This window comes from Rhineura floridana, chromosome 15 (genome assembly GCF_030035675.1).
Source record: "Rhineura floridana isolate rRhiFlo1 chromosome 15, rRhiFlo1.hap2, whole genome shotgun sequence".
Lineage (NCBI taxonomy): Eukaryota > Metazoa > Chordata > Lepidosauria > Squamata > Rhineuridae > Rhineura > Rhineura floridana.
The window spans coordinates 20082627-20100130 of NC_084494.1; the positions used below are offsets into that span (position 1 = coordinate 20082627).

The window sequence follows — 17504 nt, forward strand, 5'->3', positions numbered from 1 at the left end:
CCTCGGCAACAGAAAGAACACAAAATAAGGATGGGTGTTCAGGATCTAGGCCCTCTAGCTTCATTCCAACTTTAAATCCGTTTTTGTTTTGTGGAAAGGACTGAGACTGTAATGGAAAGAACAGAGGGGAAACATTATTTTACACTTAAACAAAGAACATTGCAATAAGAGATTAATAGTCTATGGAGAAAATATTAAGAAAATGAACTACAGTTGTCAAGTGTATTCCCTTTTCCATAACGAAACTAACTTCAGGCATTGCTTACTTTGTACCTTTTTATATTGAGAAACAGAAGTATGATTATATCTATATCAGAATTTAAATATATTTGTTTAAAGTCTCTGACTGAATCAGAAGAGGCTTGCCTAGTGGGGCACAGCTTCAATGCTAGCTTCCTGGTAGTAGCATTGCTGCCACTTACCAGGAGGGAGAGGGGCAAGGCATTGGGGAGGTCAATGGAGATTGGGCACAATGATGGGAGTGCCAAATTAGCTCTGCTGGTGTGCCCACCCAGCTTTGACCTTCCCACCCCTCCTGGTAAGTGGTAGTGATGCCACTGCAGGAAAGTGGGCAAGTTGTTTCTGGGCTTAATGCAGACATCACTTTGCATGAAACCATAGTTAAGCTAAGTCTTAGCTGAGAAACCATGGTCTGTGACCAGCCAGCAAACCAGAACTGGAAACCATGAAGTGAATTTGCAAAACATGATTTGAGCTAACTATAGCCTGAAAAATGTCTGCATTGACAAACCATAATAATGGCCATCTCCAGAGGTTGTTGTTCTATGGAGGCAGGAGGAAATAGACAATGATTTGACAGTTGTACATTGGGAAACTCAGTTCATTGGTTTGTTCTAAATTATTGTGAGTGCAAACCTGACTTGGTGTGACATCTAAATGGTAACGTTGTGTGAGAGCTGAACTGAGCTGCTACGTCTGACTTTTGTCAGCTTGAGACCAAGAATAAAGTTTTGAGCTTTTACATAAAAAATAAGGCCCAGCAATGAAACCCTAGCTAAGAAAAACTAGATAATTAAAGGGAAGCTGATCTTTATTGACAGAACTGATCAAAACCTAGAGGTGCAACTGAAAAAATCATTCCCAATGTTCCAAGGTGCTATTCCATATCAGTGGAAATTGAGGCAATACAGCATCAGACAGGATGTGTGCTATATTCACACATTCTCTAGGGTTTGGCCTCTTGCATATTTTTAGATATGGCAATTGGCTACAACTTGTACCCTCGCTTGTAATGATTAGTTTTTAATAAGATAATCTACAACTTGCTAAAAGTCAAGGATCCAATTAATGTCAACACTACGCTAATTAGCAAAGTTAAAGCTGGCTTTACACATTCATTGGATAAGATATAATACCAGCGCTGAGCAATTTCACATACTTAAGACACAAATTAAAACGGGTTGGGTTCAAAATTAGAAATAATACAAGGATTAAACTATCTCTGAGGGATGATTCACATATTACCCTTTCAACAAGAGAACACGTACAAATGAAGCCCTCCTCAGTTCATTCTGATTTCCTTTCCTGGCAGCCAGTACAGAGAGCAACTGCTGAAGGTTTCCCAGCACTCCCTCACAATGAGAAAGCCCAAGCCAACCGCCATTCACCTATCTCTTTAGCTGCTCTGGGGACAAGCACTATGCTGGAACAACTCTATTCACTCTGTAGTGACTGTCTTTCCCTGACCAAATGGGCAAACTCTTCCTGACTACTCAGGAAAGAACTGCTGCTGCAGAAGGAATAAGAAACAGAACAAGGGAGTTCCTCTGCCACGTTCTTCCTAACATTAAAACAGGCAGACCTGGGACTTGATTACACATATCCACCTTAATTTTCAACAATGCTAAGGCCTGGCATCCCCATTATTTCAGTGGTGTTGGGGCTGCAGCATTGCACTCCTTCCCACACCAATGGGTAACATGAAAAATTGAGGATCATAGAGAAGCCCACTCTGCAGCTCCTCTCCTGCAAATGTTAATCTAGTACCAGGATTTACGTTCACATGGGAAGAAGCTGCGCTAAGGAATCCCAGTGGCATGGGAAGGAATGATGTACCAGAGTGACTTTGAAGACCCAAATAAGTAAGATAGTTAGACACTGCACCTCCACATTTTGAATGAAAGACTTCCCCTGCTCCCTAAACTATTTGTTTAAAATATAATTAATCTTTAATTAATTTAATAATGTCACTGAGGCAAAGAAAGTTTTATTTTCGCCTTCTTAGGATAGATTCAGATGACCTGCCAATAAACCATTCATGTGGTGATCAAAAATCAGGGATAGTCCCATAGCTCAGCGCTAAAGCACAGGTTTCGCATGCAGAAGGCCCGTGATTCAATCCCCTACATCTGCAGGTAGGGCTGGGAGAAGCACTTGTCTGAAATGGTGGGGTGCTGCTTCCAGTCAGTGTAGACGGTACTGGCTTACATGGACCAATGGTCTGTCTCAGTATAAGGCTTCATATGTTTATATTATTTTTACATTTATTGATCACCTACACAATCAAGGCAACTACCTTCTTGAGTGCCTTATCCAAAAAAGTGTTTGTGACAGGGCAGCAGTTGTCGAGAACTTCAGGGTCCAGGAAGGGCTTTTTCAGAAGTGGCTGTATTACCGCCTCCTTCAAGGCATCCAGGCACCACCCTTTGCACCACGACATGTTAACTACTCCCTGGATCCAGGCAGCCAACAGCCAACCACCAGTTCATCCAATCCTGGATTCTGTGTTGCAGCAGCACAGACTACAGAAAGCTACCCTGTCTGGTTCCTCCCTGTAGGAGAGCTCTTTTGCATTCAGGGTCTCTAGCCTGGTAGAGAAGATGACAACTCTCCTTCTACTGTACCCATAACAACATCTGGCTCTTGTCTCTCCCCTGCCCCCCACCATTCACGTGTAATTAATATGAACAAAATAAGTAAAATATCCAAAAACTGCCAACCTCTTTGAAGAATTTCAGTGGAGCAGGTGCCATTTGTTCTTCTTCTAAGTATGAGATCCAGTTCCATACATGCTTCTTTCCAGGAGTAACTGAGCAATCAAAAACAACATGAGGAAAAAATGTTTCTGCAGAACAATTGAAGCAGAGAGTCACACACATGCTCTTTCATTTGCTACATGAACAGTTCATTGGGTATCCAAAGGTAAACCTTCCTTTTACAATAGCTGCATAGCAGCCACCCCTTACTAGAGCACCTAGTATGGAACCAAAACAACAAGCAAAACTATCTGCTATTAAAAATTAAATAAAATGAAATGCAGGAAGAATCTGGTTCCTGGTATCTTTTTTTCTTTTAATTACAAAGATACAAAATGCAGGTATTTAGACATAATTATTTTTCTTTCTTCTAGATAGCTTGCAAATAGTAGAGTGGTCAAACAAAACAATAAATTCCCTTAGTCCTTCAAAATATCTTGAAAAAAGGGACAAGACAAGCAACCAGTAGCAGCAATGGAGCAAATCTAAAAGAAATTGAATGATCAACCAAACAGATCATGAAGAATATGAACAGGCTGCAATCTTAAACCTGGGAGTAAGTTCTACCAAACTCACCGGGGCTTACTTCTGAGGAGAAATGCACTGTAAATGACACAGGCTCTGGTTTTAGTACGAGAATTCAACAAATTACAGTAGGGCTCCGCTTATATGGCGGGTTCCGTTCCAGACCCCCGCTGTAAAGCGGAAATCAGCATATGGTGGAACCCCATTGACTTTAATGGGGCGCATCGCATGAAAATGACGCAAAATGCCGCATAATCGGCAAAATCGGCTTTTAAAGAGGGGAGGAAAGCCGCCGCATTAGCGGAACGCTGGTAAGCGGGGCCCTACTGTAATGCAAAACATGAACAATATTTGAGGATATTATTTATCTTCAAGAGCCCATAATTCATTACCAGTTTTATTCCAGTTTTATTTTACCAATGCTTATTTTAACATCATTTATCATACTTAGCTTGTTCATAGGAGGCATTCTAGTTTGATCATACCAGATTAAATGTTCCCATTGCCTTGGGGCGACGTGAACATGTTGTTAGATTGTTATTCATAACCACTGTTCTAGATATATTCCAGCCTTATGGGTCACAAAATTAAACACTATACAATAGTTTTTCAGGATTAAGGAGTGAAAGATCAAGTCTTCTGCCTACCTTGCTTTACTGGTTTAGCACTTCTGCGGTTTTTCAAATTCAATTTATTCTTTTCCTAGACATAGATATATTTTAAAAAATAAATGAAAATACACTGAGATTTTCATATATATGAATGACATTTTCATTCTTTTGCAAAATTGTAATTTGTTTTAGCATTTTAAATTGTAACCCACCATAGGTGCCTTTGGGTACCTAGGTAGAAAGGCAGAACTGCAACAAACAATTTAAAGTGCATAACCTGCCTTTTAGTTTGTATCTCACCCCACACACAAAAGAAAGCCTTTTAAAGCTGAAGTGTGATATCATCTGAACTTAAGTGTCTAATTAAAAAAAATATCAATATTTACATGTTGACACAGATTGTATTCAGGATGCTGTCAGCATGAGGATTATTGTTAGTGCAGTGGGACTCCTCCTTCCCCTGCATGCCCCCTAAATCTGTTCTAGGGGTTCCTCTAATCCTCCGGGGTAGATTTAGGGAAGGTGAGGGGCACACACAGGGCAAAGAGAGGGGAGGAAAGTCCTGTTGTGCAAGTGCTAAACCTTGCACTGATGGGATAAGTTAGTTGAATACTGCCCAAAGATCACTGCCTGACTCAGTGTAGGCTCTTGGTTACAAAACCAACTAAACCTGTAATACCTCATCATTATCTGCATTTTCTTCCTCATCTTCAGAATCCAAAAGCAGCTTCCTCTTTTTTCGTAGGCGCTTGGAAGGTCTGTCAGTTTCATAAACCTGGCTGCTATTTGTCTGTTTTCCATAGTCTGCTGCGGAGTCCTTAGAGGCTCTACTAAAAGGCATAAATTAAAATAAATGCAAAATATCTGTGTGAAGTAATAGTTATCCTTTCAGCCAGTTATTAATGGAAACGTGTCTGGGCTGGCAGCTTTAAAAGGCAATATGGTCTAGGGCTAGGATACCTCAAAGACCAGCTTCTTCCATAAAAAAACTACTTACTCACTTAGATAATCTTCTGAGACCTGGGTCTAGGGTCTCCCCTCCATCTGATGTATGATGGGTGGCTACACAAGACATGGGCTTCTCAGTAGTAGTGCTTATTTTGTGGAGCCGTTTTCCAAGGGTGACTAAGAGAGCAATTACATCCAGGAAGCTGGCATAACTTAAAGGCACAATCCTATAGGTTACCTTCAGCTGTATTAAAGTATGCCAGATCCTAACTCAGTTTAGGAGCCCTTGGGAGGGGAGAACACCAGCTGAGCAGGCAGAGCATTTTCCCAGCTTAATTTATGCCAGGACTGAAGGTCACATGACCATTCTGAATGGAAGTAGGACATGGTGTAAGTCCCCCTCCCATTGGACCCACCCCCTCCCATTGGTCCCACCCCACACACACCCAGAATGCACGTTTTTTGGGACTTATGCCAGACTCGGGTGAGCTGGCTGAGCCAGAATGAGGAGCTTATGCCAGTGCAGCCCAGCTGGGCCGGATCTGCCACATCCCATATCCCTTCAGCCTACCGTTAATACTAGTAGGATTGTGCCCTTAGTCTACATAGTAGATTAAAACATTTCTGTTATAGAAGGCACTTGGGATAATGGATAATGAACTGGCAATGATATGTTCCTTTCACTGATGCCAATTCTGCAATATTGCAATTATTTGCTTGCATATTATTGTTATGACACCTTGTGGGCCTGAAAGAATGGAAAAGTAGGATATAAATGTTTAAATGCATCAATTAAAAAAAAGGCAATGAAAGATACTGAATAGCTGGATAGCAAGAAACAAATGCTTATTTAATCTCCTGAACTGGTTCAACACTGATCCTCTCTGGGTGCGAGACAGGAGGGATCAGAAGTGCCCTGTGTGAAAGTACTGAGTGGGTCTGACTGTTCACAATTCCCTCAGAGGCCTACTGGGATAACTGGTTCAGGTAGGTATTGTTCGTGGGCTCTTGTGCCAATATCAGGTGTTTAGGAGGAGTCTTAGTAAGGAGGCACATGGGTGATGCCACCCCAATTCCAGTGATCATGGATAGAGGGAGGTATACCGATAGGGAAGTGTTGAGCTACCACAGAAGTTGAAGGCAAGGCTATCTACACCTTGTTCCTCACTCCCACTCCTCCCATGGACAGGTTTCTCATTGCTCATCTGCTACACCCACTGGCCTGTGTGTGCTGCTGTTTAACGCCAGATTGGTACACAATAAGACCACACTCATCCATGATTTGATCATGGACGAGGGTGCTAGTTTGGTGTGCATTACTGCGACCTGGGTGAGTGCACTGGGAGGAGTTGATCTGACCCAGTTTTCCCCACCTGGATACTTGGTGCAACACCAGCACAGGCTGCAGGGACAGGGGGGAGGGGTTGCTGTAATCTACAGAACTTCCATCACCAGGAAACCACTCTGTCTTGGAGCTGGCTATGAGGACCTGCACCTGGTGTCGGGCCAAGGAGACAGAAAACTAGGGTTGCTGCTGGTGTACTGTCCACCCTGATGCCTGGCAGCTTCTCTGACCGAGTTGGCAAAGGCCGTCTTGGCTGTGGTACTGGAGGAGCCCAGAATGACAGTCCTGGGTGATTTCAATGTCCAAGCTGAGGCTGCCTCTAGAGTTCTGGCTTGGGACTTCATGGCCTCCATGACAACTATGGGGCTGTCTCAAGTTGTCACTGGCCCGACGCATAGGGCAGGACACACTTTCGACTTGCTTTTTGCACTTGATAGAGTAAGGGGTGGTCTGGAGATGGGGGGTAATGGATGTCACTCCATTGTCATGGTCAAACCACTTCCTGGTAAAGTTTAGACTTACGGCTCCGAATTTCCTCTGCAGTGGTGGTGGACAGATTAAGATGGTCTGCCCCCAGAAACTAATGGAATCTACTAGATTCCTAATACCCTGGGGGAGTTCCCAGTAGACAGAGCAGGTGGCCCTGCTGAAGCCCTTGTCACACTGCGGAACGAGGCATATTGGGCTCTTAACACAGTTGTCCCAGAGCACCCTCTCCAGCATTGTGGAGCCCGGTTTGCACATAGGTGCACCAGTGAACTAAGGGCAATGAAACAGGCTGGATGGTGGCTAGAGCGCAAGTGTTGAAAGATGTGCTATCGGGCTGATTGGGCATGAGTAAAACATCATACTGTGATTATGCCTACTGTGTACCATGCCTACTGCGTGGTGGTGAGGGTAGCAAAGGCGGCCCACTTCTCTACCACCACTGCATCCTCAAGTAGCCATCCAGTGGAGCTTTTTGGTACTGTCAGGGGTCTGTTGGTGTCAACTCCATGAAATAGAGTTTTAGACCCTTTGGAGGCCCACTGTGAATTGTTTGTAAGGCTCTTTGAGGATAAAGTGTAGTGTAGCCCCAGTGAGATGTCCAGTGCAACGTCTGCTGCAACTTCTTGGGATCAGATTCAGTTGATGTGGCCTGATGATGTGGCCTGATGATATGGACAAGGTTCTTGCGATGACGCAGCCAGCAACATGTCCTCTCGACCCTTGCCTTCTTAAAGCTTGCCAAGGGGATTTGACCAAGTGGATCTAGGGTGTGGTCAACGTGTTGTTGTGGGAGGGAGTGGTTCCAGCCACCCTGAAAGAGGCAGTGATCTGAAAGCTCCTGAAAAAGCCCACCCAGGACCCACTGATTTGTGACAACTACCGCCTTGTTGCAAATACCCCCTTTTTAGGGAAGGTGATTGAGAGGGTTGTGGTGCAGCCATTTCATATACTCTTGGATGAAACAGATTATCCTGACTTATTCCAATGTGGGTTCAGGCCTGGTTATGAGTCTGAATTGGCCTTGGTCACCATGATGGATGACCTTTATCGGGAGAAGGGCAGGAGAAGTGCGACCCTGTTATCTTACTTGATATCTCGGCGGCTTTTGATACCATTGACCATGGTATCCTTCTGGGCTGACTTGGTGAGATGGATATTGGAGGCACTGTTTTAGAGTGGTTCCAATCTCATCTCCAGGGTCATTTTTAGAGAATGGCATTGGGTCATTGTCTTTTGGCCCAATGGCAGTTGTGCTGTGGAGTGTGGCAGAGTACCATCTTGTCCCCCATGCTGTTTAACATCTATATGAAGCCCTTCGGAGCAGTCATCAGGAGATTTAGGGCGAGGTGTCAGCAGTACACTGATGATACCCAGCTCTATTTCTCTGTAATGTCTGAATCGGGAGAAGTTGTGCAAGCCCTGGACCAGTGCCTGGACTTGGTGATGGGCTGGATGAGGGCCAATAAACTGAGTCTGAATCCTACGAAAAGGAGGTACTGTGCGTTAGTGGTTCCCGAGTTCAGAAAATTAGACAGTTGGCTGCTTTGGATGGAGTTATACTCCCTCTGAAAGAGCAGGTCTGTAGTCTGGGGGTACTCCTGTATCCACCTTTGTCGCTAGAAGCCCAGCTGACCTCAGTGGCTAGGAGTGCCTTTTACTACCTTCGGCTGGTAAGACAGCTGTGGCCATTTCTGGATGGGGATAGACGGACCACTGTTGTCCATGCACTGGTAATCTCCATGCTAGATTACTGTAATGTGCTTTATGTGGGGCTGCCCTTGAGGTTGGTCTGGAAGCTGCAGTTGGTGCAAAATGTGGTGGCACAACTGCTCATTGGGGCAGGGTATCGCCAACATGTCACCTTGATGCTGAAAGAATTACACTGGCTACCTGTTAGCTACCGTGCTAAGTTCAAGGTTTTGATGTATAAAGCCCTATGCAGCTTGGGACCCGGATATCTGAAAGATTGTCTTACCCCTTATGTACCCAGTTGATCACTAAGCTCTGCAGGTGAGGGCCTCCTGCAGGTACCATCTTATCAAGAGGTCTGTTCGGCACAACACAGGAAGCAGACCTTCAGTGTTGTGGCACCTACTCTTTGGAATTCCCTCCCCTTAAATATTAGACAGGCACCATCTCTGTTATCTTACTGGTGTCTACTAAAGACCTTTCTCTTTCAACAAGCCTTTTAAGTATAAACCTTAACCCAGTCTGCGTCTGTGTTGCAATTACTTTTTAATATATTTTTATTTTTTTTAAAAAATATGTATTAAAGATGTTTTGTTTTAACATGTTTTTAAAGACATTTTAATATATTTTAAATTCTATTTTTATAATGTTTTAGAGTGTTTCTAAGTTTTTGTTTGCCGCCCTGGGCTCCTACTGGGAGGAAAAGTGGGATATAAATTTAATAAATAAATAATAAATAATTTTAAAAGCACAGATAACAGTATTGGAAGCGCCCTTGCATCACTGTGACTTACAATACAATCCTATGCATGCATACTCGGATATAAGTCTAACTGTATCCAATGAAGCTTACTTCCTAGTATGTTCAGAACTGCAGCTTTAGATAGCTATTACTAATTGGCTCTTTAATTGGCAATTAACTAACGTTAAAGACATCAAAACCATGTCTGAAAATGACCTCTCTTGAAGTACAGGTCAACTGCATAGCCATGCAGATTTTCTTGATGCTAAAGCTTCAATCATATTAGGACAGAATACTTCGTATCAAAGAAAGATCTGAAAGCAAAGTAGAAACAGTGCTTGCATATTCATTCAATGTGAGTCACTTGGTTCCCCTTCAGAAAGACTCTTGTACATGGTTTTTTATTCTGCAGTGTGGCTTTCTTATGCTTTAGACATACAACCTACTATTCTAATATTTTCCTGTTACATCCTGCTTGATGACAGTTTTCATTTTGTTTTTGTTTTTATAAGGAACAACAATACTTCTTTTGTAATAGCCTTTGGCTATAAACAATAAACTCAACAAACTCAACAACAACAACAACAAAGCTTCATTGCGTATAGCCATAGGCCTTTGCAAAGTACAAAAAAAGTTTTACAATAAAAGTGGGTTAAAACATCAAATAGACTAAAATAGGCCGGAGTTAGAGGGAAATCACAGGATATTGTGGGTCTTGATGTGACTCGCTTGCAACTTCTTGGCAGCCAGCGCAAAATTAGCCACAGAAAGTGTTACTTGTTTAATGTTGTCACCTAGGAGTTCCACTATCAGCTCCCGGGAGCAGTTACCAGGGGGCAAGTGGATGTTTTTATAAGGAAACTGAAAATGTATTAATTTTTCTGCTTAGGCAGGGGAAGAGTCTTGTGAGGTGAATAGGAATATGCCCTCCTCATTTGAGTGAAAGGTTTGTTATCTTTCTATTAACTTTTATGGGCTACTTCAATGTTCAGCATGAACTTAAAATGCAAACTGGTGTATAAAAGGTGTGGTAAGAATCATTTGAGGTGGTAATACATATAATGTATAGTTAGAAGATACTAAATTAATGAAACTTTTTTGTATAGTAAGCCATCTGTTTAAAACAATCCAAAATATTTGAAATTGAGACAAATTAGTTATTTATTTATTACATTATAAACAAATATTACATTATTTATTTATTACATTTGCTTATATCCCACCTTTCCTCCAAGGAGCTCAAGGTGGCATACGTGGTTCTCCTCCCTCTCCATTTTATCCTCACAGGAATCCTGTGAGGTAGATTAGGCTGACTGGCCCAAGGTCACACAGCAAGCTTCATGGCTGAGTTGGGATTTGATCCCTGGTCTCCCAGGTCTTAAGAAAACACTCTAACCACTACATCATGTGGTATGAAGCTAGATGGGAAGGGTGCACAGTGCATTCAGATGATCAGAGGGAGAAAGGATGGAGAATTAATTTTCAGCCACACTGAAAGAAATGCTTTGAATGATGATCTGATCTTTTTAAATTTAGCAAAGGATATTGTTTAGATTAAAAAACCAACTGCGTTTTGAAGAATGTTAACTGATGGAAAAAATCACTACCTCTCTCAATCTGTCTTGGCCAGTGCCATAGCAAAACACGAGCCCAGCCTCTGCCCCAATTCCTACTATTGCTTCAGAAGATTATTTATAGTGTAATTCTATACACATCTACTCAGAAGTAAGCCCCACTGAGTTCAATGGTATTTACTCCCAGGTCCCAGGTATATAAGACTGCAGCCTTACTATTTAGTTACTCTATCAGCAGCTAGCCATTCTGCAGTTTAGGAAGTGTAGAGGAAGCAAAGCCATTTCCATCAGCCCATCTGTCTGAAGTACTAAATGATTCCTACCTCTTTTAGGCTCCAGTAGCAGTTACCTACTCTGCCTGGGATGGAAGGAGAAACAAACTCTTCCATTGGCTTGTTTTTATTCACCCTGGCTTTCTTCCCTAACATGTTGTGTCTTTACCTTTAGATCATAGCTTGAGGATATGGCCTGTATTACCTCTACATTTTCTACAACACCTAGCAATTTTAAGTGCAATCAGCACAGACATCATGCACGTACCATTACCAAGCAATCTCTTGGGCTTTTTGTTTTATTAGATGGAGAGAACAGAAGTCTCTCAGCTAAAGACATACCACTGAATAATTTCCTTATCTTCTTTTCTTACCCTCTTTCCAGTTTTCCAACATTCTTTTCAAAATATGGACATCAGATCTGGAGGCCAACTTTCACTCATGATCTCCCAGCAATAATTTTGTGGAGAGGTCAGAGACTGAGATTCTGAACCCGGAAACCTCTTATCTATTTTAAATTTATCCTTTCCAGCACAGTGTGGGCTACACCACCTGTACTGATCTTAGAGATGGGGAAGAATTTTGCTTGCTCCACATTTTTACGAAAACTGACCTAATTCACACTTCCTGGACTAATAAATGGAATGAAACAAGATTAACCTTCAGATTTTGTACTTCTCAAAATTTTGCAATACATCTCTTGGCTCAAAAAAAGTACCACAATACATGAAAATGTGTATTTTAGAATAGAATATATTTAGAAATATGTACTTTGAGATAAAATATGTACTCATGTATTCTGTGATTAAAAGTAAGTATTTGAATATCATCTAAATACAAAATTTCATATATATTTTTTTTAAAAATAATTCACAGATTAATGCTGATATAGGACAGAAGAGACTTATGAATAAGCATGAGTGAAACTGACACACACTGGAAATAGTCTGAGCCATGATACTTGCCCTTTTAATAAAGATAAATGTATACAGATTCCACTTGTGCCCCATAAGCATATTTGTGATATGGCATTTGAAAAATAATGAAACAAAGGAGGAGACCAAAGATGTTACCTGTCTTTATGTTCCTGGTGGGAATTCTCAAAGCAGTCCATTTCCTCAGTGTGTCTGTTACTTTCAGAAGTTTGGAGTTCTGATCTAGGAATGTTGCCTTTGCCCCCTGCAAAAAGGGATGATTGGCAATGATTAATTAAAAATAAAAATACTTTGGACTTGTAACACCTTTTAGGGAGTACTCGCAACACTTTTTACAGTCTCTCATTAATAGGATTTCATGACCTCCTGCAAGGGAACTGAACACCAAGGACCAGGTATTTAAAAAATGCCAGAGCCACAAGCCTCTGTGGGTATTTTTATTGTGGGTGAACTTTAGAGATGAGAAGAATAGTGCTTGGAATTTTGTTAAATGTATAGGCACCTGCTCCATTAAATTATTATTATTTATGATTCAGTGAATTTATATCCTTCCTCCTGACAAATGACAAATCCAAAACTTCATCTATATTGACGAATTCCAGAAGAGGAAACTATAGTTGTACAAGAACAGCCAAAAGAATCCACAACACCATAGACTAATAATATGAATTGTGACAAAAAAGGTATGGTACTATACACATATCCATTAAGGCCACATTCAAGAAAAGAAAGTTTTTGAAATATGATGACATAATTAAAATAATGTATTTTCTGCCTGAGAGAAACTTACGCGAGATTTGTTATAGCTGAAAAGAAACCAAAATTCAAGGCCATAAATGCCATTATGTCTATGTGTATTGAAATGGCTTTTGAATATATAGACTAGTTATATGCACCCTGTTGTTTTTACTTTGTGTACAACTTTATTTAATTTTTATTTTATCCATTGATAATGATGATGAAGTCTTGTAATAACCTAATTATTTAAACAATAAAGACTGATATTGATCTTATATGATAAATACAGTATACATACAATATACTGTCTATATGAACATCAGTGTTTTCTAACAGGCTCCTTCTGGGAGGCAGGACAGGCTATAAATTTAATAAATAAATAAATATGCTTCTGTTTTTAAATCTTAATATGGTGTACACATGGTAAATATATGCAAACAACAATGGCTTTATAAATAAACTATGCCTACAGCTAAGCATGTTTTAATGTGTACCTTAACTGGATTCAATCGCCTGGATCAAAAATCTTCAGCAACAATGTGTGGACAAAATAGAAAATTGTATCCAGCTAAGATAATACTCAACTATGCTTAGGGAGAAATGTGGAACATTACATGGTTAGTAATCATACAGCATGAGTTCATACTTGTTCATAAACTCTTGTAATATCCTGAAATTTGGCAGCTCATTGAATATCTCCAAATAGCAGCAGGTTAACTCTGATGGGAGGAATATAGGTTTCATGAGTGGCCAGGAAAGTAAGGCAGTCATGGGTATGGCTGCAGCTTACCTGGACAATGAGGGGGCAGAGTGGCAGCAAGGTTGAATCTACACAGGTATACCAGCAGGAGTAAGCGGCAGTGATGCCAATGTCAGTGGCTCTGCCCCATCAACTCCTGGTAACTTAGATAAAATTAAATGTTTTCAAACAGTGTGCTCATTCCCATGTATGTTTACTTGCGTTAAATGGCCCTAACAATATCTTGCAAATGTAAAAGTAGCAAGAACTAGCCATAAGAAACCACATCTAACCACCAGAATATCAGAAAGTTGCCAGCTCATATTCTCCTATTTTCTACTGAAAAATTCAGGATTGCTAATATAAGTTGATGTTAATGCATTCCTTAATTACATAAAATATCTTAGCCCAGCAAGCCTGTTCCAGAAACAATGTTTTGTCCTTAAGATTCCCTCTGGCACAAGATATCAGGCAAGAGACTGACATCATAAATAAAATTGTGCATTCCAGGGTTTCCTTCTGTCTGGGAGAACACAAGAGGCCGTCTTATACAGAGCCAAACCATTGGTCCATCTAGCTCGGTATTGCTTACACTGACTGACAAAGGTTCCCTGCCAGGATTGAACTTGGGACCTTCTGCATGCAAGACAGAGGCTCCACCATTGAGTACAGCCTTTCCCCAATAGTAGTCCTGATGGCTGAACCACAGTGTTTCAAAGCTCAAAGTAGTCCTACCATTTTATTATTGCAGTTCCTAAGGACATATATATGACTGTTAATAACGCTAAATGAGTAACTACTAGCAAAAATAGTAAGAATTTATTCTATTGACTAATTTTTAAATATATATATAACCAGTCTAAATGTTTTGTCATATAGAAACCTACTGCAAAACTCTTACCTTCCACATATCACTGAAGTTTTTTTTTTAAGTCAGCCTCATGCACTTGTTCCATTATGTATTCTACTCCTAGTCTAAGGCTCACCTTCAGAGTCACAGGCAGTTACGGTGTTGGACACAGAAGAAGTAGATAAGTTAAGGGCTGAACTGGTATTTATTGAGGATGTGGAGAAAGCTTTTGTAGCCTTTGCTTCAACTTCAGTAATGATTTCCAATGTCCCAAACTCAGTTAAACGAAACTGCAAGAGGGAAAAGTGAATGGAGTTAACATGTAACCACAGAGATTTTGGAAGGAAAGGTGATAGTATATGAGATTTAACATCAAATCAAAGTCGATTGGAGTAAAAAGGCACTATTGGCGAAGAAACATGCATTAAATACTGTGTTGATAACAATTGCTAGGGCATTGCTAGTAAAGAACAGACAGAGATTACCCATGGGTATTCGTTTACTTCAGTGTATATACAGAAAGCCATCATTTGTATAACATGAATCAGACATATGAAACTTATATAAATATACATTATACACATAGTCCATGATCTTCAAAACTATAGTGTTATTTGAGTGAGAGCAAGCACTCCTTCATAATGCCATGTGCTGGAAACCAACATCTAAAAAGAGAAAACCATGATTATCAGTATCTGGTGCCTTAGAAAGGTGTATCAGCAGGTCAAGCTGGCACTGTTATACTAATACTTTCCTACAGTTCTAGAGCACCATCCTCCTAAAGAGTATATGCAGTGATGACCTGTACATTCTTTTACTTCTGAGAAAAGCAAGGTACATGGGTACTAATAGACATTTCTGCTGTATCTCCCATTGTGTATTTCTTCACACTTATAACACTTAACCAGTATCTGCCACAAGTCACCAGACAGGGTATAATCCAGTCAACGGTAAACACCAGGGATGATATCTAATGGTAGACATACTCATTGAAATCAATGGACTGAAGCTCAATTGACTTAGCTGAATATCACCCTCAGTCCCTCTGAAGTCAATGTAAGATATTTAAGCATGTGCCAAACTGTCCAACTGAAATCACCGGGACTCAAAAGGGCTTCTTTTTGATTGGATGCTGCTCACAGTACACCTGTTTCAGTAACAGAAACCTGCATCTTGAGGAACTGAGACATTCACCAATTATGGAGGCAGAACAATATTTCAAACATGCAAACAAGATTGTAGGAATCCAAGTTCCTTGGAAAGCAAGTGAAGATTTGTTAAGCATCCTTAAGCACTTTATAAATAAACCTTTTTATCACTTGTTTTGTAATAAAATGGATTCATCATTATAAATCCCAGGACAACAGAGCATTGTTTTGACTTCTCTAAGAAAAAAATGCAAGCTAGCAAACAGGTTGATGAATAATTATAAACTGTCACAAAAAAAGAATAGATTATTAATAGAAGTGTTGTTTAGAAACACACAAGGTGGGTTACAATGTGAACCTCACTACAGATATTATGTATCATTAAAGGCAAGCAGATATCACATACTATTCATACTGATGAAGAAATACTGATTGTTTTATTAATGTATTACCATGTAAATTGTCTCTTTTAAAGTCATACCAAAAGTGACACTTGATCAGGCATTATTGTTGTATTGCAGTGTCATACACTATTAATTTCTGAAAAGAGGTGCTAGAATTCAAAACAACTTTAAAATCACACCCCTGGACTATAAACTCACTCTTGAATCCAAGAGGGAAAGAGAAGGAAAGATCAGGGATAAAGAAAATGCATTCCCCGTATGATGTAACCTGGTTATTACTTCACAGGATCTGATCCCTTAGAGCCATGTATCATATTAAATCCTTCAATAGCGTATAGCCCATTGAGATTTTAAAAACACACTTAGTACATTTTAATAAATATCATGGGTGAGATCACAACATACAGGTGGGATGCAGATAAGTCCATAATGGAAACAGTCTGGGTATAAGAAGCAGCATTCCAACAAACCATCTTTGCTGAGAACCATGTCAAATTAAATGCAGATTAACTGCAGAGCTGAGCTCTTCTTTCATCCCCAAAGGTGGAGCTAAGGCCCTGTTCCTCAACAGATGGCCCACAAGCAACATCAATCTTCAAGACCAGCCTCTCTGGTCAGCACACCCAGCCACAGTTTCTTCTGCTCTCCTTCCTATTGTCATCATATACTTCTGTTATTCCTCTTGGCTGCCAGCAACCCTCCTGGGTTACAAGTTTTCTTATAATGCATAGATGCACAAGGAAACCTGTTGGTGGGGGCTTGGGTGCCACCAGGTCCAAAGGACCAGGTAGCACAGTTCTTTTCTCTGTGACAGGCGGACGCATTTATTATTCCACTATCTAATACTGGAGAGCTAACTGACGAGTCAAGCCTGCAGAATAGAGCTTTCCTCTGCCTCACAAATTAGTTATAACTGGGTGTCCCTCCTTAGCAAGTGTACTCGTGTGGCTCAAAATAGTGAAACTAGTTCTCTGTTTTGGTGCATAACAAGTCAGTCACACTTCTTAGCTGACATTTTGTTTCCAGAAACTCCAGATTCACTGCACAGCAGGAAATAACAAATAGCTAAATCGGCAGGCATCCATAAATCTCAGCAAAATTTCACTTTTTTGGTGACAGCACCTCAGTTTGCTTGTGTCACCACGGCTGCAATTCATGTCAGAGGACAATACATTTCACAAGTCTTTTCTCTACCCTGACAAAAGAACATTTGGCAACTGTTACTAAGTTAGGGCCTTTGCTTACCCTATCCCTTTTTTTTCCTTACTTGTATGTTGCTACCCGGCAAGGTGGCAATGCCGTCTTTCCAGTCTAAGGCACCCATTACATCGAAGTCTGCAGTCTGGGCGATGGCTGGTTTTTTCTCCGAGATATTCTGTTCCATCTTTCAGCTTAGCCTTTGATTTATTTTTAAATTTTAAGAAACAAAACTAGGCTTGAAAACAAAACAAAAAGGCACAGAATCAACATGCCAGCAGTGTACATTTCATGAACCATTT

The 17504-nt window shown here is 40.6% G+C and overlaps 1 protein-coding gene across 14 annotated transcripts in view; it reads right to left on the reverse strand.

Annotated features, from left to right (window-relative positions):
- The window catches only part of LOC133370395 (lethal(3)malignant brain tumor-like protein 4), an 80762-nt gene that overhangs the window by 41866 nt on the left and 21392 nt on the right, over positions 1-17504 (reverse strand). For 11 of the 14 annotated variants that reach the window (XM_061596658.1, XM_061596656.1, XM_061596649.1 and 8 more), the window contains 7 exons: positions 17273-17440; positions 14590-14743; positions 12265-12370; positions 4812-4962; positions 4169-4223; positions 2961-3049; positions 2-106 (listed from right to left, as the gene is read on the reverse strand). In XM_061596658.1, coding sequence (XP_061452642.1) covers positions 2-106; positions 2961-3049; positions 4169-4223; positions 4812-4962; positions 12265-12370; positions 14590-14743; positions 17273-17389 — 777 coding nt within the window. In that variant the 5' untranslated portion in view covers positions 17390-17440. Of the gene's footprint in view, position 1; positions 107-2960; positions 3050-4168; positions 4224-4811; positions 4963-12264; positions 12371-14504; positions 14744-17272; positions 17441-17504 lie in introns of those variants that run through there. The other 3 variants (XM_061596655.1, XM_061596657.1, XM_061596659.1) reach the window with 2 other exon arrangements.